We start from the raw sequence: 27984 nt of genomic DNA, 5'->3' as shown, positions 1-27984 counted from the left end.
CGCTGTTTCGGGCCTCGGCCTTTCCCGCTGCAGCTCCGTTGCCTTTATGAGAAGAGGAGCCTGGAGGCTCTCTCATGCGTGGGTTTGGTTTCCTCCCCTTTCCCCGGCTGCTCAGCATGAGCCTGGTTGTTCCCCTGCGGTGGGACTGCTGCCAGGCGAGGTCTGGCTGCTGGGTGGATCGCTCTGAACCTGGCATCTTGCTAGAGACAGGAGATTTTTTTTTTTTCCCCTCAAATGTGTCAACATAGATAGATAAGGTTGAATTTCACCTGCCTTTACTCTCACTGCCATAAGATCTTTCTGGAGCTCTTCAGAGCCAGCACAGTTTTTCCTTCTGTTCCAAGTGTCCCAACATTACTGGCAGGCTGCCACTTCGCTATTAGCTTCATTTTTCTGGGTTTTTTTCCCTTTCAATTCCTAAAGTTCAGTATGTTCATAAAAACTAATATTTGTAGATTTACTTGTGGCTGGGACCTGAGTGGACGCTTTGCTTTTCATTTCTTGGCTTTAGTTCTTTTGTGCATGTTTCTCCTTAATATCCCTGTGGGCTTTTGAGTATCCAACTCAGTATAGCTGAAAGATCCAGAGTCTGCCGTGAGGCTTGTATGGATGTGGATACATTCTGCTGGCTAATTCCTGTAACCCTTCTTTGACCTCAGCATTCACAGAATTATAAACCATAATCCTTTACTTACGTTTTGAGGGCCAGTTCAAATAAGATTACTTAAACGTGCCTGTTAGGAGACACTACATCACAGTGTGGATATGATATAACTACACAGAAACTGATTGTTAAGAGCTCACTTGCAAGAAATTTATTTTCAACTGTAAAATTAGTTCTCCATGTTTTTCTAGCTACTCTAATTGTTTCATTTCCGATGAATCTCCGAGTCATTTCTAACCAGCATTTGAATGACAGTTTCTAATATGAACAGCCTTCTGAGAGATTTGTCTTTGCCATCTTCTCATCTCGCAAAGATTAAGAGAGTGTTGCTTTCATTTTCTATCTACATCAACATTAAAAGTAGTTAAACTAAGTATTTATTATTCTGGTAGGACTGTGAGCTTGTTTGCAGTCTATGGTCTTGACACGTGTATTCCTGCATGAGCATACTGCACCAGTAGCATGGCTAATATTACAAAACCATGTATCTGTTATTCTGAGACCTGATCCATGTCTCTAGTGCTAGTGCACGTACAAGTACAAAGAAGGCATTTGCCTTACTTTCTAAGCCAGTTCAAGTTTGTCACAGCGTGACCTTTTTGAATGTTGTCTTATTCCAGCTCAACAGGTGGTATAGTTCTAGCAGGTTTTATATGTACACATGTGCAGTTGTCCTAGAGGAATTCTGTGTTAGTGCAAGTCGGCTGAAACTTCTTAGGTATAGGCAAAACTGCAGGTTACCGTTAAACTGTTCCTATCTAATAACGTGTTCTGACAAGATCAAGCTGCTGGGTCATTGAGTTGCGTCTCTTCCCAACCCCCAAGCTGATTTCCTTTTTGTTTTAAACAATGCCCTGATGTCTCAGATACTTTTACTGGTACCTAACTTAGGAAAATATGAATACTAAAAAAAAATAAAATAAAAGCTTTTAGAGACTTTTACCTTTGAACTTGCCTGGTAGTTCAGAATATGTCTGCAAGATTGCTATGGTACCATTTTAAACCTGTCAGCTCCAAGGAAAATTGGATTCCAGAGGAAGGAGCTGATTATTTACTGAATCTCAGTGTGAACTGGCAGATCTGCATAAGAGCAAAAATTGTGTCTAGCCAAAAAAAGGTATGGCTTATAGAAGAGAAAGCATGTTAAGGTTATGATTTTGAAGAAGCTACAAACATGTTCCAAACTCTTTTTTATAGGTTTTTGCTGTTCGATCTGGTGGAGCTACAGGAGTTGTTGTTAAAGGTTTGGAGGATAGAAATCCCATTTCCTTCAGGTAAGGCACTTTCATCTTCGTTGTTTTGGGATAGAACTCTGCAGTCTTAAAATTATGTGAGTCCTGATATACTGTAATTCAGGCACAAAACTTATAAGTAGTTCTAATAATCTTTTGATTTTGTTCTTAGATATAATCGTGCAATTAAGATGGCATGCTTTACCCTCAGGAATTTATAGTCTTCTGGGAAAAAAAAAGTTATTATGCTGTGGCTTTTTTTTTAAACAGGGTTGTTTTATTAAAGCATGCTATATATGTGAGCAAGTGTGGGGATTGAAGCTTCTGCTTCCCACTGCAGCAGTAGCTTATCTGAGGATACAATTTAGCAAGTTAAACAAAATGAAGTAAGCTTAAATGTGGTGAGAACCGTAACTTCTAAATTTCATGCCTGTGATTCAAGTACAGTATTTCCTACATGTGGGTTTCTTGCATTCTGTTTCTTGTTCAATCTAAATTGGCTTCTTTTATATCTTCCGTTTCTTGTGGAAACATTTTTTTGCAGAACCTGACAACAGTACTTTCAATGAAAGTACTTTGTCTTTGGAAAACTATTCTTAATATGCCTCTGTTAAGAGCAATGGCTCTTTGAGCTCTGCTGTCCCTACATAAGAAAGTATTCTTTTACTCGAAGGTTGCTTCAATCCAGATGTGGATGAACCAATTTGTAGTTGAAGTGTGTTTACTGTGATCTGTCAGGCATTGCATAGGGCCTGTCCTGAAAGTTGCTATTTTATTTGACTTTTTTATTTGACTACGCTTGTCACAAATCCTGAGGAAGCTAAAAATACTCAGTGAACTTCAGGAGGTTCCACAATTTTCCTGCTTGACCATCTAGCTCTCTCCTTGTCTGAACTTACTAATGCATACTGGAAGTAGAACTACCTTGCTCATTCCAATTGTACTCCTGCTGTTTTGGTAAGAACACACTTTTTTGTGAGAACAGCCTCACTCCCCCTGTAACATCAGAAATTCTTCTAGAGGATGTGTCCTAATGGGGAAGCAAGTAGGCTTGTGTCAATTAGCAGTAGTTCTGGAAGTAAAGGAGCTGATTGCAGGATGTTGGTGAGTGTCACAGAGTTTCAGACTCACTGAGACAGAACTGAGAACACAGGTTTGAATAGTCCCACAGTCTTCCAATTCCACATCGTAGGCCAACACTTCTGAGCGTTTGTAAGAACTTCAGGTGCTAATTTGTGCGACCTCAGCCATGTTTCTTTAACGGACTTCTGAAGAGTGAACTGTCATTATCTTCCAGTCTGAATTTTGAATCCTGTACTTGTCCAGCAACACTCATAAGTTGTATTCAAAAGCATTTTCATTACACTTTTTTCCCCTCTCTCATTGTCTTTTTGAGGGTGTATTAGAGTTCTGTAAGAAATTATTGTAGACAGTATCTCCATAACTTTTTTTTTTTTTTTTTTTTCTGTATAGGATGGAAGACAAAGGAGAAGTGAAGTGCATCAAGTTTTCCTTGGGGAACAAGATACTGGCTGTGCAGAGAACTTTGAAGAGTGTGGTAAGGAGCCTACAGCCTGCAGATAGGGAATTGGATCTGGAAATCTTCTGCTTACAGTACCACAGCAGAAGCCTCTGAGACAAAAGTTCAAGAGGTTTGGTGGTTAACAACAGCTGTAGTGGAAATTCCTTTATCATCCTGAGAGGCTGAATAGGCACCATTGTTGTCTTGCTAGTATCATCATTTAAGAAAAAGTGTGGGGTGAGCCAACTCCTATAAGGAATTTCGTGGCAGGGGTGAAGTGGGATATAGTAAGTTGAGTTTTTCTTGTATATACCTCATCCAAAACAATGTGATAAACCACTATCTGTTCTTTTGTATCTATGTATGTATCTTGTCTGTGCTTCATAACTGCTAATATGCTTTGTGGGTGTTTTTGCAGGAGTTTTTGAATTTTATTCCAGATAGCCCTCAGCTAGAATATACACAGGAATGTAAGGTAAGTTAAGTAAATGTCCAAACCTTATGTAGTTAGGTGAAACTCTAATGTTACTTACCCTGGTGGCCTTTGCTCTACAAGAGAACTAATAGATATCACTTCCAAAACACTAACATGAAGTAAATGAGATGTGTAGGCACTACTATCTATCTGAATTGAGGTAAATGAACAGATATTGCCAGTACTGTAAAAAACTTCTTGGTCCAGTCACTTTAATTCTTTCCTAGAAAGGACTGGAAATGCTGTGGAGGCAACAGATGTCAAGGTTTGGGAAGGAGAAGAGATAAAGTGCTGTTGATATAGAAACAGTGGACAGTAATTACACTAATGCCAGATACGTTAATGTGGATGTTTTGCCCTAATTTCGCTTATCAGTGATAGTAAGCTATTACTAGTTGGCATGCTCAGTGGTATTTTTAAGCAACCCTTCCAGTTTTTTGATGATTCTTTTACCAGAAACAAGTGCCATTTTCATTGTTTGGTACTTTCCAACTTTCAGCTAAAATAAATTACATTTTGGGGTAATAGAATGCTAAAGTAAATTTTCAAACATCTGATTTACACAGATCCCTTTATTCCTGTAGACTTTTAAAGCTGAAGCACTCTCTGCTTCATTATTTAAGATCATGTGTTTGAGTAAACCATTCTAGCAAAGCATTTATGGTAGTGTTCTGAGTGGAGTCATGGCAAATATTTCCACTTAGTTCTTGATTTCTGTCAACAGAAGGAACTGGCTTTTCACGTCAGGAATTGGTTGAATTTGGCAGTATGGTTTGAACCAGGGAACTTTGTTGTATTCAGGGGGAAAATAAAATTTGACTGTGTAATAAACTTGTAAATCTTATGTGCTGCTAAAAATTCAGGTCATACAGTAGTTGTGTTCATACATAGTTTTGGAAGTCTTTACAAAAGTAGCTGGATGCATGCTGGGTGTGTAGTGGCCACAAGCATTGACTCCAGTGATTGGATAACTAAATTGCCTTTGGTTTCCTGTTCTTCATTTAGTAATGTTAGCTTATCTGAATAGGTACTTTTTCCAAGTAAGAGAATGTTTGTTTCCTTGTTTGTTAAAAGACAAAGAATGCCAATATTCTAGGATTCTGCTGGACAAGTTCTACAGAAATTGTCTTCATCACAGATCAAGGAATTGAGTTCTATCAGGTAATACAAATAACTCCTGTAGGACAGACATATTTAGAGATTTGAAAATGTAAATTTGTGTCAGTGTCTTTGAATTCCTTTCTGCTAGCTCTCTGACTGAGAAAGCATGACTCAAAAAGGAAATTCTGCTGTTTTGTGTGCAGACTACGATAATTTTTCTTTGAGAGGAATACTTTTTGAGGTGGGGGAACTTAACACTAACAGGTTATTTAGCACAGCTAACAAAGACCCTGTATAAAGGAGTACTGAATTAATCCTTGAGAACGCTAGATTAATATGTGCTTTTGGATTGATGGAAATGCGTATCTAAATCTAATGTTAAATATTACCTCATGCAAAACAAATCGGCATTGGGGAGGATGTGTGCATGCTTAAAATGCAGCAAAGAACAAATAATTGACTAAGATAGTGATATCCTTCTGCAAATTGTCAGCTTCCTCCTATGTTGATCTCATTGTCTGAGTTCCTTTGCGTTATGTGTAATTACCTTTGCGTATGTTTTTGGAAAAATGTAATGTATTAATAGCCCTTTTTCACATTCATGATGAGGGGTATTATAAACTTACTGCAAAGTTATGCACCAATAGTTCCAGTCCTGGAGCTAAGACATGGTGTTTCACATAATTACTGTTACTAATAACTAGTACTAAAGAAAGGAACTGAAAAACCAGCATTATTTCCTGCTGACTGAGGGAGAAAAATATATTTGGCACCTGAAAGGATTATGAATGTCAACCCTGCAGGTAAAAGGACCAAATCAAGTAAGTGTGTTTTTGAAGAGAAGTTACTTAAGCCCTTAAAATGAAGAGAATCAATTTATATACTGAGTTTCTTAAAATAAAAGACTAAGGAATCTGGGGAGTGAAGGCAGCGAAGATACTGTAATGAGAAAACTTCACTAGTTGTGTCTCTGTTACCGACAGAACTTATACCCAGACCTGGATGAGAGGGAAGAGACAACACGTTTCAGCTCATTAGAATTTGAGGAGGATTTGATGTGCATTTCCTTAGCAAATTGGGGCCTAAGCTGTAATTGTCAGATTTCTGATTTTTAATCTAGTACTGTAAATGCCCTTACACTGAACTGTTTCTCACTTAACGTTCCTAGTGACTGTGTAGTACTATTTATGCTGTTGGAATACTCATGGTAATATAATGCTAATATCCTGTGTTTCCAGGTATTACCAGAGAAACGAAGTTTAAAACTTCTCAAGAATCAGAGTATTAATGTCAACTGGTACATGTATTGTCCAGAGAGCTCTGTTATTCTTCTGTCAACCACTGTCCTTGGCAATGTCCTGCAGCCATTCTATTTCAAGGTAAAGGGATAGGTTCCAAACTTCATTTTGTGTGCTTCCTTTTCTTTAGGCTGCTGCTTCACTCAAACGTTCTATTGCTTTTTCTGGATCTCTTCCAAGACGTGCATGTGTTCACATCTTTATATGACAATAAGCAAAGGACAAAACAAAAATCTATAAGGTGGTTCCTAGGTGGTGGCCTAAAATTAAGTAATTTGCTCTTTCTTATGTCCTCTTTGGAAAGAGGTGTGTTTGGCTAATATTGGACAGTTGACCTGGAGAAAGGAAAAAAAAAATAGTGACCCAATATATGACAACTTAAATATTTTTCGCGAGATCTTTTTTTCACTTAAATAAGTATATATTATTTATACTCTGTAGTGTGGTAATAAAGAAAAATTAAGGACATTTCACTTGTAACTACAACATTCCAAGTGTGAGTGGATGAATTTGAAAAAGAAAGATAAAAAGTAGTGCTCAAGAAACAACTATTGTCCCCAGCATGAGAGGCCTTTGTTTACAGTATTTATTTCTCTTAGTATTCTTCCCTGTGGACAACACTTAAGGTTGCTGGGAATGTATTTTTCTTCTTGGCTTGGAAAAAGTGTATACTAAAAACTAGAATCTGTTTTAAGTTAATCATGCAGTAAGATGATTTAAAAAATGAGGAAAAGAACTACAGAGTTCATCTTGCTTCTCTCAAAGGATTAAGAAGACTTCTCTGGTAGTCTAAGGCAAGAGATTAAAAAGAAGCTCATTCAAATAGGTTTCCTGGTTTGATCTTGTGTAGGGTCTGTATTGGTTCCTGAAATGACATTCTCTTAGGTGTTTGGGTTGAACTTATTAGCCTTTCACAGCTTTCTTTTTAAGGACTTAGATCATGCTTCCCCCTCCTTAAGATTGAGTGTCACGTTGTAGGTCGAAGTTAAGTAATTTTTAGGTAATTTTTAACGATTTCCTGAGAAAGGTACTGTACTAAAATAATTGTTGAACATAGAGCTCTAGCAAAGGGTATATTTCTGTTGTGTTCACAATTCACACTCAGGAATGAGTTAATAAAAACGGGAAGTGAATTTCAGTAGAAGCTTTGGAAACTGTGAAAGCTTGCTTAAATATAAATTCTATAGGAAAAGAGGAAGAGGAGAGAGGAAGCCTTGGGCAGGAGCTGGAATATGCTCTATATATAAGGCATATTCTGGAGTTAGCAGGAACAAAAGGAGACTCTTGACTGTATGAGGAGGTACTGATATTTCCCCCTTGCCAGTAAGCAGTTATTTAAGAGTTGGGGCATATGTTTTGCTGGAAGAGAGAAAGGAAGTTAAGAGAATTGCTCTTTGAGACCTCCAGGCCAATTGTAAATGGCATCTGCATACAACTTTGTCTTGACTGAATTAAAATGGAAGTGTTTTGCTAGCTAAACCTGATGTTATAAGATCAAGATGATAAAGCTGCTAGAATTATACTACTACATGTTTTTAGGATCACAGTAAGAAAAAAGTGTCAACCTTTTTTTCTTTTTGGCTGTCACCATTCTCCACCTCATGAGGGTGCCATTGATGCAGCATTTGATTAAAGGTTACTTGAGATGTTTTGTTTCGAGTCTTAACAATGGATTTCTTTGGGGTTTTTTTTGCTGTTTAACAGAGTGGAACGATGTCAAAACTATCAAAATTTGAAATTGAGTTACCTGCAGCACCCAAGTCCTCCAAGCTCAGCCTTTCTGAAAGAGATATTGCTATGGCTACAATGTATGTATCTAACAAATCAAGCCTTTCTTGGAAAAGTATGACAGGTTGTGGATGCTGAGAAAAGACAAGAGCATTAACACGGTTGCACTTGTTTCTTGTCCTAACAGTGCTACTGCTTTAAAGTGCTTCAGTTACTGCCTTGAACAAAGCATCTAAACAACTCTTTTGGGGCAAGGCAGGGAGGGGAAGCTAACTGACAAGTCTTGATTAAACAGAAATTATGAGAATGCTTAATTTTTGAACTGCTATGTTGGTAGAGTTTTTCTTAGATGCCTAACTTGCACAAGTATAGGCTGTGCATTGTGATGTATCGAGAGCTGGTTTAGTCTTTCACTTTTAATTAATTGATCACTTGACTTAGGTAATCTGTTCTTTTAGGATAAAATGTACGTCTCTAACAGACTAGGAGAGCTCTTATTTGAAAATAATGCTTTAATCCTGTTGTCTCACTAGATATGGGCAGCTTTATGTTCTCTATTTGAGGCATCACTCAAGGACTTCCAATAGTACAGGAGCAGAAGTAGTCCTCTATCACTTACCAAGGTAAGAGCAGAATGAAGAACATAAATGGCAATTCACGTGCATGTAAGAGACATCTGTTTTTTGAGTTTAGACAAGCTTACTGACCTGTTCTCATCTCTATTTCTGTAGAGAGGGCTCCTGTAAGAAGACACATATTTTAAAGCTGAACAGAACTGGAAAGTTTGCACTGAATGTTGTGGATAACTTGGTGGTAGTACATCATCAGGATACTGAGGTATAATTTATTTATATTATGTTGTGCCTTAACTTTTAAAAGTTGGGGGCATATTTTAATAATGATGCCTGTTAGCTCTAGAAAATATTTTTGCATTTGCTTAGCTTTTCTAAAAGCCAGAGTATTTTCAGGAACAAGACCATAAGGATATGAGATATTCAAAGTTATAATTTTCACCTTGTTGGGCTAACATTTAATTAGGGCTGTTGCTAATACCTGTTTTTTCATACGCTTTATTTTTTTTTCCTACTGGTTAGTTTCCTATGATACTCTGCTGCTGCACTGTGTAGGCTTTCAAGGCATTACACAAAGCGGTAGAGTTAAATTGGACAGTAAATTATTAATCCTGGGAGCTTCTTGTATCACACTTCAATGATATGTTTCTATGACACAAACTTACGCTCCTTTAGTTTGAAGGCCCAAATCTGCAAAAACTTCTATGAACACAAATGATCTCCTGCATAGGGTAGCCTAAGTAAAACTTGCTTGTCTGTAGTCTCAGTAGCAGGGCTTGATCAGTGGCAAAGCTGAAGTGGTACTTAGGTCTTCACTTGCGGAAAGGCTTTAGCTTCTTGTATTATCTTCTCTTGGCAGCTTCAAGAACCAGGACGCAGTATCTCATTAGGATGATTAGTTGATGTTTCAGTTACAATTCATGTTAATTCTACATATCAGCATTTAACCCAGAGCACTTATTCTCCAGTATTTTTGTCAAGCTGTAAACATGAGTATATAAAAACAGAGTAAAAATTGGATGGAATAGGAGATACCAATAATTGAAGTCATGTTTTGTTAGCACCGACAGTGAAGCTAATTTCCACTGTGCAAGCCTAAGAATGTGGTCTGTACTGGGTAGAAGCATTAGAGACCTGAGTTGAATAAAACTGAATGGTGGAAGTATGAGGAGATCATAAGAAGATGCAGAATTTTCTTCACAGTTTCCAGCATCTATAACTAAGCAGTGAATTTGATATTGGTTTCTTGTAAGGGGGTGTATAAGACAGGCCAAGAGAGACTTTTGACCAGGGCCTGTAGTGACAGTTCAAGGGGCAATAGTTTTAAACTTAAGGTGGGTAGATTTAGATTGGATAGAAGAAAGAAATTTTTTATAGTGAGGGTGGTGAGACCTTGGAACAGGTTGCCCAGAGAAGTTGTGGATGCCCCATCCCTGGAGGTGTTCAAGGTCAGGTTGGACAGGGATTGGAGCAACCTGATCTAGTGAAGATGTCCCTGCCCACAGCACCTCCCTTCCAACCCAACCCATTCTATCATTCTAATGGAGTACACAAGACGGAAATGTAAAAAGCAGCTTGAATACACGTAAAGGGGTGGCAATTCACATTTGTGAGTACTAATTTCCTCTTCTCAATTGCAGACTTCAGTTATATTTGACATCAAGCTAAAAGGAGAATTTGATGGGTCTACTACCATCCATCAGTTTGTACTTCCTCCTCGATCAATACAACCCTATCAAATGCCTGTAGCAGGTAGAACTACTATGTAATAAATATCCTAACACTTATCAAGATTGTCTGTGATAAATAGCCTAATACTGTGATTAAGACTATCTAAATGTGACAGCTGGCATACAAGAGAGCTTCAGTTCTTAGGATGCCGGTTACTAACACTTCTAATACATATTTAGGAGAGGGTAAGAAGGAATTGAGCTTAAATTTGTGTTCCAAACTTGTGCCTGCTACAGAAAAGTAAGGTGCATATGTCCCATAGTACTTTGCTTTTACACTTCAAAGTTGGTGGTGGATTTGTGGTTTGTTTTTTTTTTTTTGGCCACAGCTATAAAAGCTTGTGTATGTACTCAAAAGCACTCCATGCTTTTCTGGCTTCAGTCACGACTATAAACTTCCTAAATCACATAAAGAGGCTGAAAGTCAATCCAAGCTGAGAATGAAGTTTAGGACCAGTTTAGAAGCAATGCTAAGATCAATGTTAGGACTTCAATGCTTAGACTCCTCCTGGATTATCTGTCTGATCTCCTGTCCTACATGTGTAGCAGATTATTACCCTCAAGCTGGAAGTAGCTAGAAATAGTCTGAAGATAGTTCCACTAGAATAGGGCAAAGCAGCGTGGATCTCTTTCTTATCTATAAAGAGCCTTCTATAGGAATGCTTGCACCTTAAAAGCTCTTTAACATCTGAGTTTTGAAGTCACTAAAAACAAGTATGACTGATAAATCTGCAGGTAGAGCTTTGTATGAAACAAAGATTAGGATCAGAAAGTACAAATCAGTCTTGCATTTTAAGAAACTAAAGTGATTACATATAAATACAGCAAATGAAGTCTGTGTATTTAGAATTATAATACTAGAGATAGAATACTTCTGTATGCATGATTTCACTTGTCTGAAAAACAAAATAATAATGTTTTGGATAAACTGTCTGCCTTCTCACAGTGTCAGATTCTTTGTAGATGATCTGGCTACACAAATGGGTCTCTCTCTTTTGCCTGCATGCTGTAGGACTGCTAGAAATGTTACAATCTATACTTGCCTTTTCAGTGTAAGATTGTAGTTTGTATTTTATTAGTGTAGGAGAGCTGCCAGAGTACCACTGTTCTTCACCTAATGTTAATTTTTCTGCAGGTCCAGCTTCTGTGACAAGTCAGTCTCCTGTTCCATGTAAACTCTGTATCCTTTAAATACTCTACAAGTGTCAGAGTCTTACTGAAACCTCATTCTATGTACCAAGCACGGAAGAAGCTAGCATTTTTTACCTTAACCCATTGAAGTCAGTGTTAGCAGATTATGCATATTTACTTAAAGACAAAATAGTATGCTTCATAAGAGACTGGTGCTTTCCTAGAGTAGTAAATACAGAAACATAATATACCACAATACTACATTTCTTGGTCAGTTGGGATGCATGTATGAAATTACTGATTAGGTGCAGCATGAAAGTGAAGATATAATTCTAAGAATACTGTTCAAGACCTTACAAGAAAAGGTGGCATTAAATTAAAGTATGTTAATGGGATCTGCTTCAGTACAGTAATGTGAATTTAGTAGCAACAGTTTAGAATCAATGTTAATAGAGATGTTAGAACTTTAACATATAGATTCTTCTTCTTGGATTGTCTTTCAACCTGATATTATCATCAGTGCAAGTGAAGGTAAGTGGTGAGCTGACTCTACTATACTTGGTGTTAAAGTGTGGCTAGTTTATACCTTCACTGCACAAAGCAGATTAAAACAAAGTGATGAAGGAGAGGTACCTACTAAGACAGGATCACTCTTGGCAATGACAGCTGAGGATGACCCTATCTTTACTACAGCTTCTCAGGGCTAATGCTGCTCTAAAACAGCCTGAGAAAGGCAAATCTCCAGGTGGAGATCAGCAATGAGTGGTGTCCCTGAGGGGTCCATATTGGGACCAGTACTTTTTAGTATCTTAATCATGACAGAGACAGGGGGATCATATGCACCCTCAGCAAGTTTGCAGATGACACAAAGGTGAGTGGAGCAGTGGGAAACCTGATTGAGTCAAAGATGTCCCTGCTCAGTGCACGGGTGGTTGAACTAGATGACCCTTAAACACCCTTCCACCCCAAACTATTCTATGATTCTATAATAGAGATGAGTTCTCATTCAAGGTGGAACAGGTGGATGTCTAGGCTATACTGTATAAGGCAATTCACTTTCTGTTTTACTCCTTCAAATCAAGGTTACCTCTGGAGTCTTCAACTGAAACTTGAACCTGTAGTTAACCTCTTGCTAGATAAAGGAAAACTAATGGATTTCCTTCTCCAAAGGAAAGAATGCAAAATGGTTATACTATCTGTATGCTCTCAAAGTAAGTTCACATGCTTTGTCTGTATCTTGAAAGTACAATACCACTTATTCATAAATGCTCACACAAGTTAGCGGGGCTGTTCTTAGATTTGAGATCACCTCTGAAGCTAGCTTGGGCCTGTAAAATGTAATGTGCCTAGACTACCCTCAGTCACCATTCTAAAGGAATTACTTAACCACATTAAAGAATTCAACTCTTCCCCCCCCCGCCTTGCTCCTTTGAGTTAAAATACACCTGACATGACTGAAAGTGTTCTTTAAAGTTTAGAATCAGGCTTAGACTATAGATCACCTTTTGCTAAAGGTAACCTCCTGGTTATTTCTCTCCATAGTTCTTTTTCTCTTTTTATCTTTTCAGTGCTCAGTGAGCCAGAAAGGGGATCACTGTCTGTGATTGCAACTGTTTTTGACAAACTGAATCATGAATATAAGAAGTATTTGGAAGCTGAGCAAAGCTATACTATGGTAAATGATGTTAGCTACAGCAGCTTACAAAAACATTTCAGGTTGCATCATGGTGGAGGCAAAATACCTGCTCTTTTCTATTTTGGAAATTCAGCCCTACCCCCAGGTCCTGGCTGCTCCTGGCTGCCTCAGGCTCACTGTAGAAGGCCTACTGTGCAAGGTGCAGTAAGACCCCCACTTAGCACTCCCCTGGGACAGATGCTGCATAGCTCACCTCTAGCATTGACAAGTAACACACCCCTGTCCTTCAAAGCAGAGAGCAGAAGCTCAGAAAGCAACTTGGAACCCAGAACTATCAAAATGGTTTCCAAACCACTGCTTGTGTGGCACACTATACCACATAGGCAGCCCCGAGGCATCTCAGAAATACTTCTATTATAATACCAAGTTCAAGCACTAACTCAGTGCAGCCACATACTGAAAATCCTTCTAAAGTTCAGTGCCTGTATCACCGTAGTAAGTTTGAATCATCTCCTGGCTTTGAGGCATGTAATAGCAACTACATTTACGTAACTTTTAAAAGCAGTTTTAATATGAAAGCCTACACTGAACAGAATGCATCCAGTATAACATGACTACAGATGTTAATTTATAAACAAAACATGTTTACAGTTATGTTCCCAGTGAAAACCAGTCTCTGTACAGATGAGCCTGACTGAAGCTGTATTACAACACTAGTCTTCTTTTAAAAAGGCTTTCTTCTTGTAGGTGGTAGAAGCAGGCCTGAGTAGAAGTAATCCACTCCTGAAACGTCCAGTCCGCACTCAAGCAGTTATTGACCAGTCTGACATGTACACACATGTTTTATCTGTATTTACAGAGAAGAAGGTAAGTTAATTTTAAGTGATAGTTTGGCAGCAGTCTCAGAGTGGCAAACATGCCTGTTTGAAATAGCCTGCAGAAGGCTTTATTGTCAGAGTTAGGGTATTTTGATGCCCATTCTTACAGGGTTGTCATTAACAGAGGAAGCTATGCAAGTTCCACCTAACACTTTTTTTCTTGTCCAGGAAGCACCTCATAAGTTCACTATAGCGGTCTTGATGGAATACATTCGCTCTCTTAACCAGTTCCAGATTGCAGTTCAGGTAAAGTACTTACATGCCAAGTATATTGCCTCACTCCATGAAATTACTTGGAGTTGCAGAGGTCTTGGTCATGTGTCATCCTATACAATACTACCTTCTAGATCGTAAAAACTGGTATTGAGACATACCTTTGATGGTCTTCCTCCTGCATTCACAGCACTACTTGTATGAGCTGGTTGTCAAAACCCTTGTTCAACACAACTTGTTCTACATGCTCCATCAGTTTCTGCAGTACCATGTGCTCAGTGACTCAAAGCCTTTGGTATGTACAACAAGTTGCTTCAATAAGCTAGTGATGGAGGTGGGAAGCCTTCAGAATGTGAAGGCTATTTCTACTTTTGCCCTAGGCTTGTCTGTTACTGTCCCTGGAAAGCATTTACCCTCCTGCTCATCAGCTCTCTCTGGACATGTTAAAAGTAAGCATTTCAGACTATACTAACTCTGTGTCACATGGGGGTTAGACTTGTCAAACAGCTTACCTGACCAAGCTTGAAGTGACTAGGTAGCATCTCAATCATTTATTAGAAGCATAGCCTTACAGCTGTGATTGACTTCACAGAGACTTTCCACAGCAAATGATGAAATAGTGGAAGTTCTGTTGTCCAAACACCAAGTTTTGTCTGCCTTGAGATTCATCAGGGGTATTGGAGGACATGACAGCATTTCAGCCCGCAAGTTCCTTGACGCAGCAAAACAAGCAGAAGATGACATGCTTTTCTATACGATATTCAGATTCTTTGAACAAAGAAATCAGCGGTTACGAGGAAACCCTAGTTTCACACCAGGTAAGCAGTTAGACCAAGATACTCAGTTACACAAAGAACTAAGACTCATTTTACTTCCACTCCAGCTGAGCCTGTAGTATAGGAGAAAATTCTTGGTGTATTTGAGCCTGTAGTTTAGAGTTTACCTTTAAGTATAGTTACAAAGGGATAAGACAAGTTAACTTTGAATACTCCACCCAGGAGTAAAGAGACTGAGCCAAAAAGGAACTTGCAGATTAAGCTAACCTGTTTGGCTTGCAGTTGCTTGCACTGCTTAATTTAGCAAAGCCTTTATCTCCAATTAGTGCTTTCTCATTAAGCCAGGAACAGGGTCAATAAGCTTTTGAGTTCAGTTGTCTGTTTCTACAGATGACAAAAATTCAAGACCTGTTTTATGCTACAGTTCCTCACAATTTAAAAACGAAGCTAAACTGCTCACACCAGCAACATGTTCTTCATGACCAGATAGTCTATCGGCACAGAATCCCACTCCAAGATCTTGTATCTTGACAGTAAAGAACTCTCATTGATATGAATCTGCTGGTTAGATACAGGAACTAGATCAGACATCTGCTTTACCACAAGAGTACCTGTCACAGGACTGAAGATACTCTGTAGTCCAGTGCTTTAAAATTGTTACTTTAGAATTGTTAAAGGCAGTAAAGATAAGAATTAGTACTTACAAATTGAGGGAAGCGAGAGTAAACAATCTTGCTTCTCAGGTTTTGAGTTTTAATGTTTATTTTACCCCCCCTTAGGTGAGCACTGTGAAGAACATGTCACCTTCTTCAAACAAGTTTTTGGAGAACAAGCTCTCATGAAGCCCACAACATTCTGAAAGACTCTTCCACCGAAATGTATAAACTTAATTTATTGCATTTAAGTAGATTTTTGAACTACAAAATTGCTATTTTATAATAAAGTATATACAAGACATTTTGGCAAAGAGTACTAAAAATATTACAACTTGTGATGGCTTCCCCCTAAAAATAGAGACAAAAATTGCATTGACCTGCATTTAAAATTAGTGTCAGTGGTTTAGCAGTCCATTCTCGTACCTCAGTTTCATTGGCAAAAAAGCTATTCAACTCACAATACAGCTGGTTTAGGTTTCTAGAGGAAAAAGATGCAACCTCTTGAAAACAGAAGTGTTTTAGTAACCTTGTTAACACATCTAGTTTTATTAATACTGTTATATAAGCCACACGTAGCATTTCCTGAGTTTAAAGCTATGTCCAAAGCTGCAGCTGGTATCTTCTGGTTGAATCTGTGCAGGAGTCAAGTCAGTGGTGGTTACGGTGTGATAGTCATAGAACACTGCTGCTGCACTTCCATTCTTAAGAAGAGTTGGGCCTAAGCCACAGTTTGTGAGTCCACTGAACACTGTTAAAAACTAGAAGTAGAGGAGTCTCTCCCGTTCTGTACCTCTGGTCCTCTCTTGTGCAGCGTGAGTTTTAGCTTTATTTACCGATGGGCCTGAAAGAAAGCAGTTATTCCAAAGTCTCAGTGTTATGGCAGATCAGTCATCAAGAACCACATGTGATCTTAGTTGTCTAGGTTCAGCTTAACATTGGTGAGACTTCAGAAACATGCTTCTGCTCAGCTGTTAATAGGTGCCAGCAGCAGCAAGGGCAGTAGGTGAATCCCCATTGCTCTTAACCCCTTTAAGTAAGGCTCAGTTAAAGGTTGCTTTTAAGAACTACAGCACAGGCATGAATTTCCAGATTCAAGAGGACAGTGTTTGGACCATCCTTACTATAAAGCAAGATGCCAATGCAGAAACTGTCCCACAGCAGCTTTGTTGCTCCCATCCACCATCCTTTCCCCAGGTTTAGAAACACTACTCATGCTGCTGCCTGTTGGGCCACATGGGCCTAGGCAGCCACCGCCATAAAAACAGCACAGTGCAACTACACAGGACAGGCTGCGGTAGCATCAGTGCAGCATGTCTGTAACAGCGAGCCTGCATGGCCACCGGCCAGCCTTGCTTTCCAACAGACCAGCTACTTGAATGACAGAGAGACATATTCAAGTACTGCTCCTTAACCTTGCAATCTGTCCTGTTTAATGGAGAGAAACTGTCCACAGGTAGGTAGCTATTTCTGTTTGAAGTGCACTTTAGAGAAGACTGTCAATCTTACCTATATAACTAAGCAGAACTGGAAGAAATATTAGTCCATGTGTTGCTCCCAGCAGAACCATGGCTAGATACATCCTGAAGTAGAATATCTTGAAGATTTGAGATTTGGAAAAAGCCAGTACTACAATTCCTCCAAATTTTGTCAGTGTGATACCACTGAAAACCTGTCCAAAATAAGTGTTTTTAAGTGATAAGTAGGTCTTCATGTAACCCATTTGCTTTAAGTATTTAACATTTGCTAAAATTCTTATGTGATTTGAGGCTCCTATATGCAGTATACCTCCTTGCCTGTTAGTCCTTAGAATCAAATCCAAGACCTAACCAGGAGACCGAGAACTACTCAGGAGAAGAGTTCACCTTTGTCCCACTAGAATCTGACACCACAGGCCAGGCTCAGTATGATTAAAAATCCACTCTAATCTGTACAGCCACCTAGTTTTAGTTTAATTTTTACTTCAGGCAGATACAGATGAAAGCTATTACTAAAGTAACTCACATTCCAGTGAAGTTCCTTACCTGGGTCCAGTAGACTGTTGCACCAGAACAGTCCCATCCAGGTTGCACCAACCCCATCCAGGTTGCTTATCTTAGTCTAAGTGACATAATAGTACTGCCTAAATACTGCAAGCAGGGCTCATTCAAAAAGCTTCAGTTGCATCCCATATTAGAACAACCTTTCCTAGTCACCTCTGAGTATTTGGAGGAGAGGAGCACTTAAACTTCCATGTGACAATTCAAGGTTAATGCAAACTACTAGTCCAGCTAAGACTCTTAGCTCTGTTCTTTACTATTAGGTAGTAGTACCATCAGACTAAAAATTGAGTCTTCATCACCCTATTACTAGTAGAAGCCTAGGTTGACCTCTAAGAATTTTACTCAAGAATTCCTAAAAGAGGCAAGGCCATCTTTATGACTTAAGGTTATTGGCATAGTCTCTAAAGTTGTAACTTGGCTACATACAGTAGATACTTACTGAACTGCCCATATGAGACAGAGCTTCTTCTGCACGCTCTACTCTACTGCCCTTAGTACTAACAGTGAATGCTCTCGTCACGTGACTGCAGAATTCCACAGCAATACCACAACTCTAGAGAGTGAAAAGAAACATACATGAAAACATCATTTAGATGAATATTTTGATGTTAAGATATCTACTCTCAACTCTAGACAGGCTAGAGAGGTTCTAGCAGCTGTGTTCAAGTTCCCAGGGTTGAAGTGTTAACAGAAGTTACAAGCTCAGCATTACTTGATGACTAGAGACTGTTACAGGTACTGTACAGCATTTTACCACTAGTCATTACTAATAGATAATTAATCCAATTAAACAGAAACCAGAACATGAGATAGTTTTGGAGGGCAAAAGTTTCTCGATGTTGAAGAAGCTGACTTCAATACAGTGCATGCAGTGAACACCAAACACTAAAATCAGTTTACAGATAGTAGCGGCAATAACACTGCTTTAGAGTAACACTGAGTATACATGCTGATTTGATACCACAAAAATTCAGCTGAGCTTAACATTGTAGTCTAATCTTAAAAGCAAACAGTTTAAATAGTAATTTACAACATAATAATTGAACAGCTGGCAAATCTTAGCCTTACCTAGCAGGTAGACTTGCATGAACATAGGCCTAGTCGTAGCATGGGGCAACAGTTTACTCTCCCATAACTTTCTCAGATCTGCATTAAATCTCTAGAGAGCCAGTAAGTCAGAGCTCCAGCACTCAGCTATTAGTTACTAAATTCTGGGGTGTTTTACCACTCTTCCCAGGTGGTTTCATCCATTTATGCAGGAGCAATACTGGTGCTAGATCTGGTCACAGATCTGCTCTGTAGAACATAAATATAGCAGAAGCCTTAACACTAATCTATGTATCCTTGCCTTAGGCACAAAAAAACCTCCACTGTTGTGCAACAGCACCTAGCCTATATAGCAGGCAATACAACTGTTTCTGCAGAACAGAAGAGACCACCACCAGATGCAGTACAGCTTACAGTTCAATTCCTGTTATCTTATCAGTACTAGGACTAGTCAGAATAAACCTGGTTTTTTACATGCCATCCAGATGTATTAACATAGTCCCACTACTGTTCAAATGCCTGTCAAAGTTTAGTAGAAAATACTATCTGACACAGACCTGTTCAAGACTTGGAAACAGAAGCAGAGGGATTTTTGTTAACTTACCATGATGAGATTTACTAATGAAACTGCATTCAAGCTGATTCCCCAGAGCCACATCACTCCAAACATGTTGAGGATTATCATAGCAATAGTTATTGAAACCACAACAGCAGCCCATACTTCAAAACCTAGCAGCACAGTTGTCACCAAAAATATTGATCCCAAGGAGATGCAGAGGTTAAAGATAGCATCATGCACAATTGTCAAGTATTGTTCATAGAAGACGTAAAACACACTGTAGAAAGAAGAAAAGTTTAGGTAGCCATCTTCCTTATTATATGCTAATATCATATTAGCTTCTGTGCTAAGGATAAAGTAGTTCCCTTCTTTATAGAAGTCACCAACAGGAACTGGTTTCCCAGCATCAGTGGAATGATTTCTACAGAACACTGACAGCTGTTACACGATAATTCTTCACTAACACTTCAAATAAAAGTTGTATCTGGAAGTCAGGGTAATCCCCACACTTCAGTATAAGCAGCTACAGTCGTTGCCAGAAGGTAGCTCCTCAGCCTCAGCCTGTTTGTGGTATCTGCAGGAACCACTGCAGAGGGTCTGAACTGATTAACTGTGCAGTGAGACCATCAGAATGGACAGGATTCTTTGAAGCAAAGAGATTAGTATTTCAGCTGTACAGATACCAATTCCAACTCAATTCCATTGTCTTATACAGAGTCTTTATATGTTAATCATGCTACCATCAGACAGGCAGGACTTGACATCACTGCTGCCTTTGCTTTAAGTTACTTACGTTTGAAGTCAATACATTCACATGGAAGCTTGCAATGACCCAGGTCAACGTACCTACTTAAGTTAGAACTATTAAACTCTACTCTGAAAGCTAGGCAGTGCCCAAGCTGAAGCCAGGCTTCTTAATTTTAGTTATCAACCACAGTAAAGAGTTAGTGCTGTGGATGTAATTTGTATTTTTGTGGGTTTACTAGAAATTCCAGAGCCTCTGTATTACCTCCTGTTACACAAGACTCAAGTCTAAGGTGTTATGAACCAGTACCTTTTCTCAGTTCCTCAAGTTGAATATTTGTCACTAAGGCAAGAAAGATCTAAGCATACCTGTAAGGAAACACCCGGTAGTTCTTCTCTTTCAAGCCCATGGTTTCAGTAATGTTATCTGCTATAACCCGAGCTTTCTTCATAGCATCAATAAAATCAGGTGATTTTTTCAGTACAGTATGATAAGTCATAAAATAAGTAGCTCCAACATCAGATTTGTTGTTTATAAAGTTGACAGCAGAGCTATATGCAGCATGTCCTCTATATAAACACAGATAGATAAACATAGATGTCAGTGTCAGTAAGCACCATTTGAATTTATTAGCTTTTATAACATAGCCTTGTTTTTAACTTTTCCAAAACTGGTAAAAGCTTCAGAGCACAATACATTTCAAGACTGCACAGGATACACAAAACCAGACTATGTAAGTTCTCTTTGTGCAGGAGAAAGCTATTCCATGTAGTTGATGATGCATTTGTTTTCCCAATTTTCAGACAATACTACAGAACAGGTGAGATATCAGTGTTTGTATGACTTCTGGAAGGACATTAGATAACCAACATTGCAGACATTAAAAAGTCACACTTCCAGAGCAAGTAGCTTTGACATACTAGTCTAAGCAAGATATATAGAATATGGCACACTTACCCTTTGCCACATTTAGGATTAGGGTTGTCCGATAGGAACATTGGCAAAAATGTCATGAAGTCTTTGCCCTGTGGTCTCTGCTTGCCTTCTTGAGTTAGTGGTCGACAACGAGTGCAGGATGGATCAGTGACTAAAGAAACACAAAAGGATGGTCAGCTACAGGATCAAGTATTCTTTGTCCTAACACTAGTAACTTCTGACCTGCAATACTACAGGACACAATTCCATAAAAAGCATTTGCACTGATGAAATAACTGATCAGCCCTGAAATCATGCCTAAAGTTAGCAGTCCTCCCTTTTTATTTATTACTATTAAGGCAAGGGCTACCAGAGAACGCAGTTACTTTTGCACTGTCTACATTAGACCCAATGAGAATTATGGCAAACTGAAAGATCCAAACAAAAACAGAGCACTAAGTTTGTGTGCTCAAATCAAACCAGAAGACAGATGAACTTTTTTTATAAAAAGTTATTTTTGAATAGTCATTACATCAGCTGTTTAGGTAGGCTGTCTTCAACCTACAGCATTCCAGTAGGATGTTTAATTTCACTCAAACAGCAGTTCAAACAAAATAGAGGGCAACTCAAGAGATGCCTGCTCACAGTAAGAAAAGCTATTCACCTGACTCGTACCATGATAACATGTTTTGGCTGTGAAACTTATAAAAGCAAGCTAATCCCCTAGCAACAAGATGGATGCTAATACCTGAAGCATTGCAAAACTGTCCAGTGGTATTGTAGACTCTGCAACAGGATGACTGTGGCTTCACCCAATCAAAGTAGTCATCAATCCAGGATGATGGGGCATAGCCTATCCTTGTGCTAATAAAGTAATGCAACATATCCATCATCAGTAATTTTACATTTCATTCCAGAACACATCCCTTAAGGTCTCCACTGCTGACTTACACCATGTGAACTCATTCTGGTCCAAGCTACTTAGCCCTCCGTGTACTCCACAGCTCCAGTACCCCATCCAAGAGTCAGTCTCGCTCATAACACTGCAGCTAGCCAACAGCAGGAGCTTCTTCCCTGCATTCAAGCTCCGCTGACAAGCTCAGCTTTCTATTTCCCTGTCCACTCTACACCCCATCCTATTCCAGATATTATTTCCTCAGTTTTCAAGCCAGGCTCCTCCTTCAGTTAGGCTGAAGTAAAACCACTGATCTACAGTAGAAGGAATTAGGATGAGACTTTCTTCAGTTGTTTGCTGCTGAACTCCATATATAATTCCTGCTTAGCCTTGCTAGGCTAGTTTATCTACCAAGTTTAGAAGCTGAGCATGCAAGTAATTTTTTATGAGAGCTTAACCATACTGAAAAGTTTTAATGAGTTTTTTTTCCTACCACTCCCCAGATTCCTTGAAGGATCATGCCCCCTTTTCCAAACCCAAGTACATCAACATATCCCACCCATCCAGACAGGTTTTATCCTCATTCTAGGGGATTGCCACAGTTTTCTCCCTTCCTGCCTGCCCCCAAAACCACAGTATAAAGCAAGTACAATAGAGTATCAATTGTACAATCAACAGCTGAACCTGAAATAAAAGGACACACTGGTCAGCTACATTTCTTCTATGTGACTATGCAGAGAAAAGCATGAAAGACTTACTAGCTACCAATTTCCGCAGCATTGAAAACTTGCTGGACAAGTGAATCATTATTACATCCCATTCCACCACACACCATGTTCTGCCCTTCCAAAGAGGTGTAGTTGTGCCCTTCTTCTAGCACGAAGTAGACTGGAGGACCTGCATGCAGGTACTTGCTGAGCTGGCTGAAGTAATCCATTACATAGGAGTCCTTACAGGGAAAGGTTTGAGTTACCATTACACAGTGTTGAGGTAGCAAAAGATAAGGTTTCAATTCAGCCACAAATTGCCAGAGAGCGACATGATCTTAAGACTTACATCTGGCATTGAAAGAGACTGATCCAGTCCAATCTCTACATTGTGCATAACTGCTGTACTGAATGACAGAACACCCACAAATACTGCTATCTGCAAAAAAGCAAAAATTCATGGAATTGAGAACTGTACAGAAACAACAAGCAACAGAAGTAATTTACTAAGTTAACAGGACCCATGCAAAGAGGCTATAGTTTAAGTATGCTACCTGGGCTTAGTACAACAGCAGCAGTACAACCTAACTAGTCAGAGTTCTCTTTAGAGCCATAAGGGATAATTTATACTTAGAAGTCAGTAGTGAAAGATATGCCAAACACCTTCTGTAAATAAGCACAGTAACCTCAAACTGAATCACAGATTCAGCAATACCACTCTAGATTAATGCAATGTACAAGCCAACATGTGCCAATTTTGACATATGCCTGAAGTGATTTTATTGTCAGTAATGCAACTCTTAAATCTGGGCCTTGGACAATCCAAGGTCAAGCCTCTTATTTACTAGAGCTACTCTTGCAGTTACAAAAGTTTATTCCAACATGCTGAAAGCAAAAATCCTAGAAGCTTCATTTGTTTCATTGTGTTGAAGATTTTTCTTCAGTATGAGACCTTCAGTCTCACTATGCTTTTGCTCAAGTTTAGATGACTGCTTACTGCAAACAGAGTATACATACTACTATTGGTCTCATCCAATCCTTAAGCAGATATGGAGAATACAGATTTTTGAAGAACAAATATAAGATGCTCTCAGAACGCTGGACTCCACTCATTTGTTCATTGCTTTTGATGCAACACAGAATATCCAGTCTATTCCTCTGAAAAGGAAATGCCAGATTTAGTACAGTTCTGCAGAAGATACCATCTGTATTACACTGCAGTTACAGATGCATTTACACTCACCTCTTGACGCTTAATATCCAAGCCCAGGAGACTTACAAAGCAAGTGACTTGAAGAATAAAGTCTATGAGCACAGCCATTCCAGCAAAAAGGGAGAATGTGCGAACTGCTGGCATCGTAGACAGTGTCCCTGAAAGAAGTGACCCAGTTTGTTAAACAAGAAAGCTGCCTTCTCTTAGGGGTGCACAGGCATTTTCTAGACAGTATCCAATTCAAGTGTTAGCAGGACAAAGAGCTTTTCTCTTCAAAGTAAAGAAAGCAGCTGATATAAGCCTGGCTACAACTGCTGTCTTTGACCTGTTCGACAGCATTAAGCTGTTCAAAGAAGGTTACTAGCTTTAAAACATTTTTCAATTCCAAAGTTATTAGTCTTGTGCAGGCTGTATAAGAGGGCAGTTAAGGAGTGCTGTCAAGCAAGATCTTGCTTCAATTATTAAGCCACTCAATGGTTGAACCAATGGCAAACTGCACTTCCAGTAAACAAGTTCATTATGAAAGAAGGACAATTTCTTCTTGCAGGATAACAACATAAGATCTGCCTCTAACACATACCGTAAGAGTGAACCTCAAACATCATCTGTCATAGGGGCGTTTTTCCAAGCTGTGGCAAGATGACTGAATGCCATGTAGGAGCTACTACACCCCGATATTTGATATATTACCAAGGTCAAATTTAGACTTGTCAGTCACTACAAATCAGTAAAAAGCTTCAGCCTTTCAAGATGAAGAGCGTGACAGATTCAGAATTACATCTTTTTAACTGTGCCAGTCTCATAAAGTTCTACAATGCCTATCCTCAGCAGAGGTCAAGTTAAACTTGATTATAGTAATGAACAACTAAGCTAAGAACTTACTCTACAAATTCTTGCTTTTATATTTTAGGTTTTTGTTGATTCTTGCAACATGCAGGTACGATAAGGCCCTCATCTTCAAATATTAAAGTCTTACCAAGAAAGAATGCCACAGTCTCCGAAAGAGATGAGAGAAACATACTGGGTGCCACATCTCCCAAGACTCTGCCAATCTGTTTATCCAGAGTTTCACCCTGAAGGCGCTCATCTCTCTGTTTTAAGGCAATAATTTACTATAATTAGGAATCATGCAAGTTAGAAAGTGCTTTCATATGGCTTAAAAAAAAACTATGACAACTTTCAAACATTCAAAACTATCTTTTATCGTTTTCACTGCATAAACATGAGTTAGATAAAAGCACAGATCCTCCAATACAAAAGCAGCATGAATATCCCCTGTTGCCTTGCTTCAACCTTAACTTAGAATACAGTTGTAAGTTCAGTATTTTAGCCAAAACCACACACTTACCAGAGGTAGTACCAGTTTCAGTTGGTTACTGAACCTGTCAAATTAGAAAGCTTATTCCCCACTAACAATGTCAGAGGTCCCTGGTTTGAAGCATGTAGTTTAGTCCATGATTACTGCTCACAATACACTAAAATTAGAAGTGATCACAACAGTAGTCAAGTTCTACAACTATCAGAGAGAGATGTTAAAAATATTATTAATTTGTACATCATTAGTATGTGTCCCACAAACTATGTTAAGTGACCTTGATACCAACCAGCAGTAAGAAAAAGCAGATGTTTTAATTGTTTGGGTTTTTTTTTTTTGGGGAGGGGGCGGTTTTTTGAGGTTAGGCAGGGAATGTACATATATATATTCTTATCTCTCTTCCAAGACTATTAGTTAATCTGTGGGAGTCAAGATCTGCTCAGACTGGGCTGAACACTGGAATGCAGAAGACCTTGCACTCCAAGTTAACAGCCTTCAAAGATAACAGTCACATTAAAAGAGCCTGTATGGAAAAATACATACCTGAAGAGTCTGAACCATAATGAAAATGTTGTCCACCCCAATAGCCAGCACCAGGAAGGGAATTACTTCTATCACAATCAGTGTCAGTGGGATTCCAAAGTAGCTGAAAATACCTACAGAGCATGCCACTGAGCTCAGTACAATCAGGATGCCTGCAATGCCCAGGGAGATCTTTGAATCCACCTAAAAAAGTCATAACGACTGTCAACCAAACCAGCATGATCACACAGGACAGATTATAGCAAAGGTAAAAATCATCTTCTTACATTTAGTGTAGTTAGTAGAAGCTTACTTTTCTGGTTCTTTTGAAGATCCAGATATATAAAAAAAACCTTGAAGCTACAAGCCTTAAAGCTTAAGTTAACTGCACATCTCAAGTGAAAATGGACTTAGTCGACACTATGAGGCACACATGAATTATCAAGTATGACAAGAAGGACAATGCTCCCCCTAGCTCCACCTAAGGAGGACTCAAATGCTTACAGACAAGACTGAATATAAGCATTCTGCAAAAAACATTTAAGTCACTTAAAGCTAAGAAAAACTAGTGAGAAAACTGTAGCTTCAGTGTTTATAACAATGAGAACTATACACATACCAGCAGTCTTCTACAGCTGTGGATATGTCCCAAAGCTATGGAGATGTACAGAAACATTACAATATAGCTTATCAACACAGTACCAATATCACTATTGCTTTCACGATTGATTTCATCTTCAATACTCCGTTCAGCAGAAAATGATATAGTTAAGTTTGGATTATCATAGTTCTTCAAAAAGTTAATAAACCTAAAGAAAAAAAAAAGTGTCACACTTTAAAGGATAAAACATGCTGTATTAGAAATACTTGGTAGTCTGTTGATGGCAAGTTTAAATTGTCTGTGTGGTACAAGAGTGCACTGCGGTCAGACAGTACTTTGAGGGACCTTCCTCATTTTTAAAAGATGGGTGCCGGCTACACACCCCTAGAACTCTACTTCACATACTAAAAATACACTATGCTGAAGTACTTTCCATGTTCTCTCCAGTTTGAGGACAACTGGATACGGATACCTTGCATAACCATAAGCTATTTAAAAGTCTAAGTGCAATTTTCCTCAAAGCTAGCTCTAGAAGTACACACACAAAATATGACTGCAGCTTGCTCACAGTACTTGAAAGAATTATTAGCCCTTATTTCAGTTCCCCTAACTGAAGAGAGGTGCTTGTGGCACAGGTAGATGCTAGTTACACTTGGACTTAAATCTCAGACTTGCTAGTGCAGTCACTTTTATCATCTGAACTGTTAGGCAGAGCAGTTAGCTGGTGTAAGCCAGTGTCAGCTCTTCAAGATGGGGAAGGGGATGAAAGCTTTACACCCTCATCTGGAAGATGTTTTTAAAAAGTTCAGTTTAACAATTACAGGATAATGCTGGACCTTTCCACTGGTGGTAATGGTCCAGTAGATTGGTGAGTCTACCTGTGTAATTCTAGCCCAAGTAAAAATATATAAAATTCTTTCTAAAGTTGCTTATTAGCAACTGGCCAGATGGTCACTAACAAGACTAGAACCTATCTCAAAGCAAATGAAGTATGCTAGATAAAGTGAAAGTCTTATGACCAGTACAGTCTGCCCTTAAGCATTTTTTTGCCACTCAAAACATCCCTGTAGTTATACTGAGGAACTGTCAGTACAGTACAGGTGTTTTTCATACATAACCTTTAAAGCTGCTCTATTCACATTTCAGAATACAAGAAGCCTACTTACTCCTTTTCCCATGCCAAGGCTTTCATTAGCTTTCTTGAGTCATTGTAGTAGTTGTTGACAGGAAAAGTAATAACAAGCGCTGTAGCATTATTATAGTTATCATCTATAGAGTAGGAAAAGAATTGTCAGGCATTAGGAAACAGAGCTTACATTCCAGTATAGGCAGATCCAATTAAGTTTAAAATGAGTATTCTCCAAAGCAATCGCATCCCTACAACTCCATTACATGCAGTCTGTTTAAAACTGGGTTCTCACACACACACTACTGAAATAAGAAGAGAAGCTGGTAAGCACTCCAGACTGTATTCAGAAGTAATTATTTATCACGGTCATGGCACCCCAGCATTAAATTATTGCATGGGTAGACAAGGGGCTACTATATAACCAGACTTCCATCTAACAAGGAACAGGACATGGTCTCCTAAACATGGTGCCTCTTGCACACTCAGATTTTACTTTAAGTACAAAACCCATACAGTTTAATCAAGAAGTGCTTGCCTTCAAGGGCTGTTTTAGTACATCTGTGTTTATCTGTCAAGTTATAGAATCATAGAATGGTTTGTGTTGTAAGGGACCTTAAAGATCATCTAGTTCCGAGCCCCCTAGCCCAGGTTGCTCAAAGCCTCATCCAGCCTGGCCTTGAACACC

At 38.9% G+C, this 27984-nt stretch overlaps 2 protein-coding genes across 2 annotated transcripts in view; one reads left to right on the top strand and one right to left on the bottom strand.

Annotated features, from left to right (window-relative positions):
* Nucleotides 1-1861: 1861 nt before the first annotated feature.
* LOC104472208 (chromosome unknown open reading frame, human C18orf8) lies at nucleotides 1862-15928 on the top strand (the record flags this gene model as incomplete). The annotated part of the gene is made up of 19 exons (XM_010087787.1): nucleotides 1862-1938; nucleotides 3370-3454; nucleotides 3837-3893; nucleotides 4968-5054; nucleotides 6233-6373; nucleotides 7997-8100; nucleotides 8554-8643; nucleotides 8752-8857; nucleotides 10233-10344; nucleotides 11458-11502; nucleotides 11931-11984; nucleotides 12536-12664; nucleotides 13022-13128; nucleotides 13837-13956; nucleotides 14136-14213; nucleotides 14371-14475; nucleotides 14561-14629; nucleotides 14773-14998; nucleotides 15736-15928. Coding segments are annotated over 19 exons (1872 nt in total), but the record flags the coding sequence as incomplete, so codon positions are not given.
* Nucleotides 15814-27984, bottom strand: part of NPC1 (Niemann-Pick disease, type C1) — a gene marked incomplete at its 5' end in the record, with an annotated part of 22005 nt that continues 9834 nt past the window's right edge. Inside the window, 15 exons of the mRNA XM_010087786.1 lie at nucleotides 15814-16453; nucleotides 17119-17281; nucleotides 18091-18204; nucleotides 19303-19534; nucleotides 20371-20571; nucleotides 20960-21089; nucleotides 21666-21781; nucleotides 22571-22761; nucleotides 22869-22958; nucleotides 23537-23677; nucleotides 23763-23890; nucleotides 24709-24823; nucleotides 25591-25773; nucleotides 26189-26378; nucleotides 27337-27439. Of these exons, the coding sequence (XP_010086088.1) occupies nucleotides 16371-16453; nucleotides 17119-17281; nucleotides 18091-18204; nucleotides 19303-19534; nucleotides 20371-20571; nucleotides 20960-21089; nucleotides 21666-21781; nucleotides 22571-22761; nucleotides 22869-22958; nucleotides 23537-23677; nucleotides 23763-23890; nucleotides 24709-24823; nucleotides 25591-25773; nucleotides 26189-26378; nucleotides 27337-27439 (2180 nt within the window). The remainder of the gene's footprint in view (nucleotides 16454-17118; nucleotides 17282-18090; nucleotides 18205-19302; nucleotides 19535-20370; nucleotides 20572-20959; nucleotides 21090-21665; nucleotides 21782-22570; nucleotides 22762-22868; nucleotides 22959-23536; nucleotides 23678-23762; nucleotides 23891-24708; nucleotides 24824-25590; nucleotides 25774-26188; nucleotides 26379-27336; nucleotides 27440-27984) is intronic.

This window comes from Pterocles gutturalis, unplaced genomic scaffold (genome assembly GCF_000699245.1).
Source record: "Pterocles gutturalis isolate BGI_N339 unplaced genomic scaffold, ASM69924v1 scaffold30561, whole genome shotgun sequence".
NCBI classification, from domain to species: domain Eukaryota; kingdom Metazoa; phylum Chordata; class Aves; order Pterocliformes; family Pteroclidae; genus Pterocles; species Pterocles gutturalis.
Note: the sequence above shows the minus strand (reverse complement) of the source record. Positions and strands in the feature narration are given on the sequence as shown.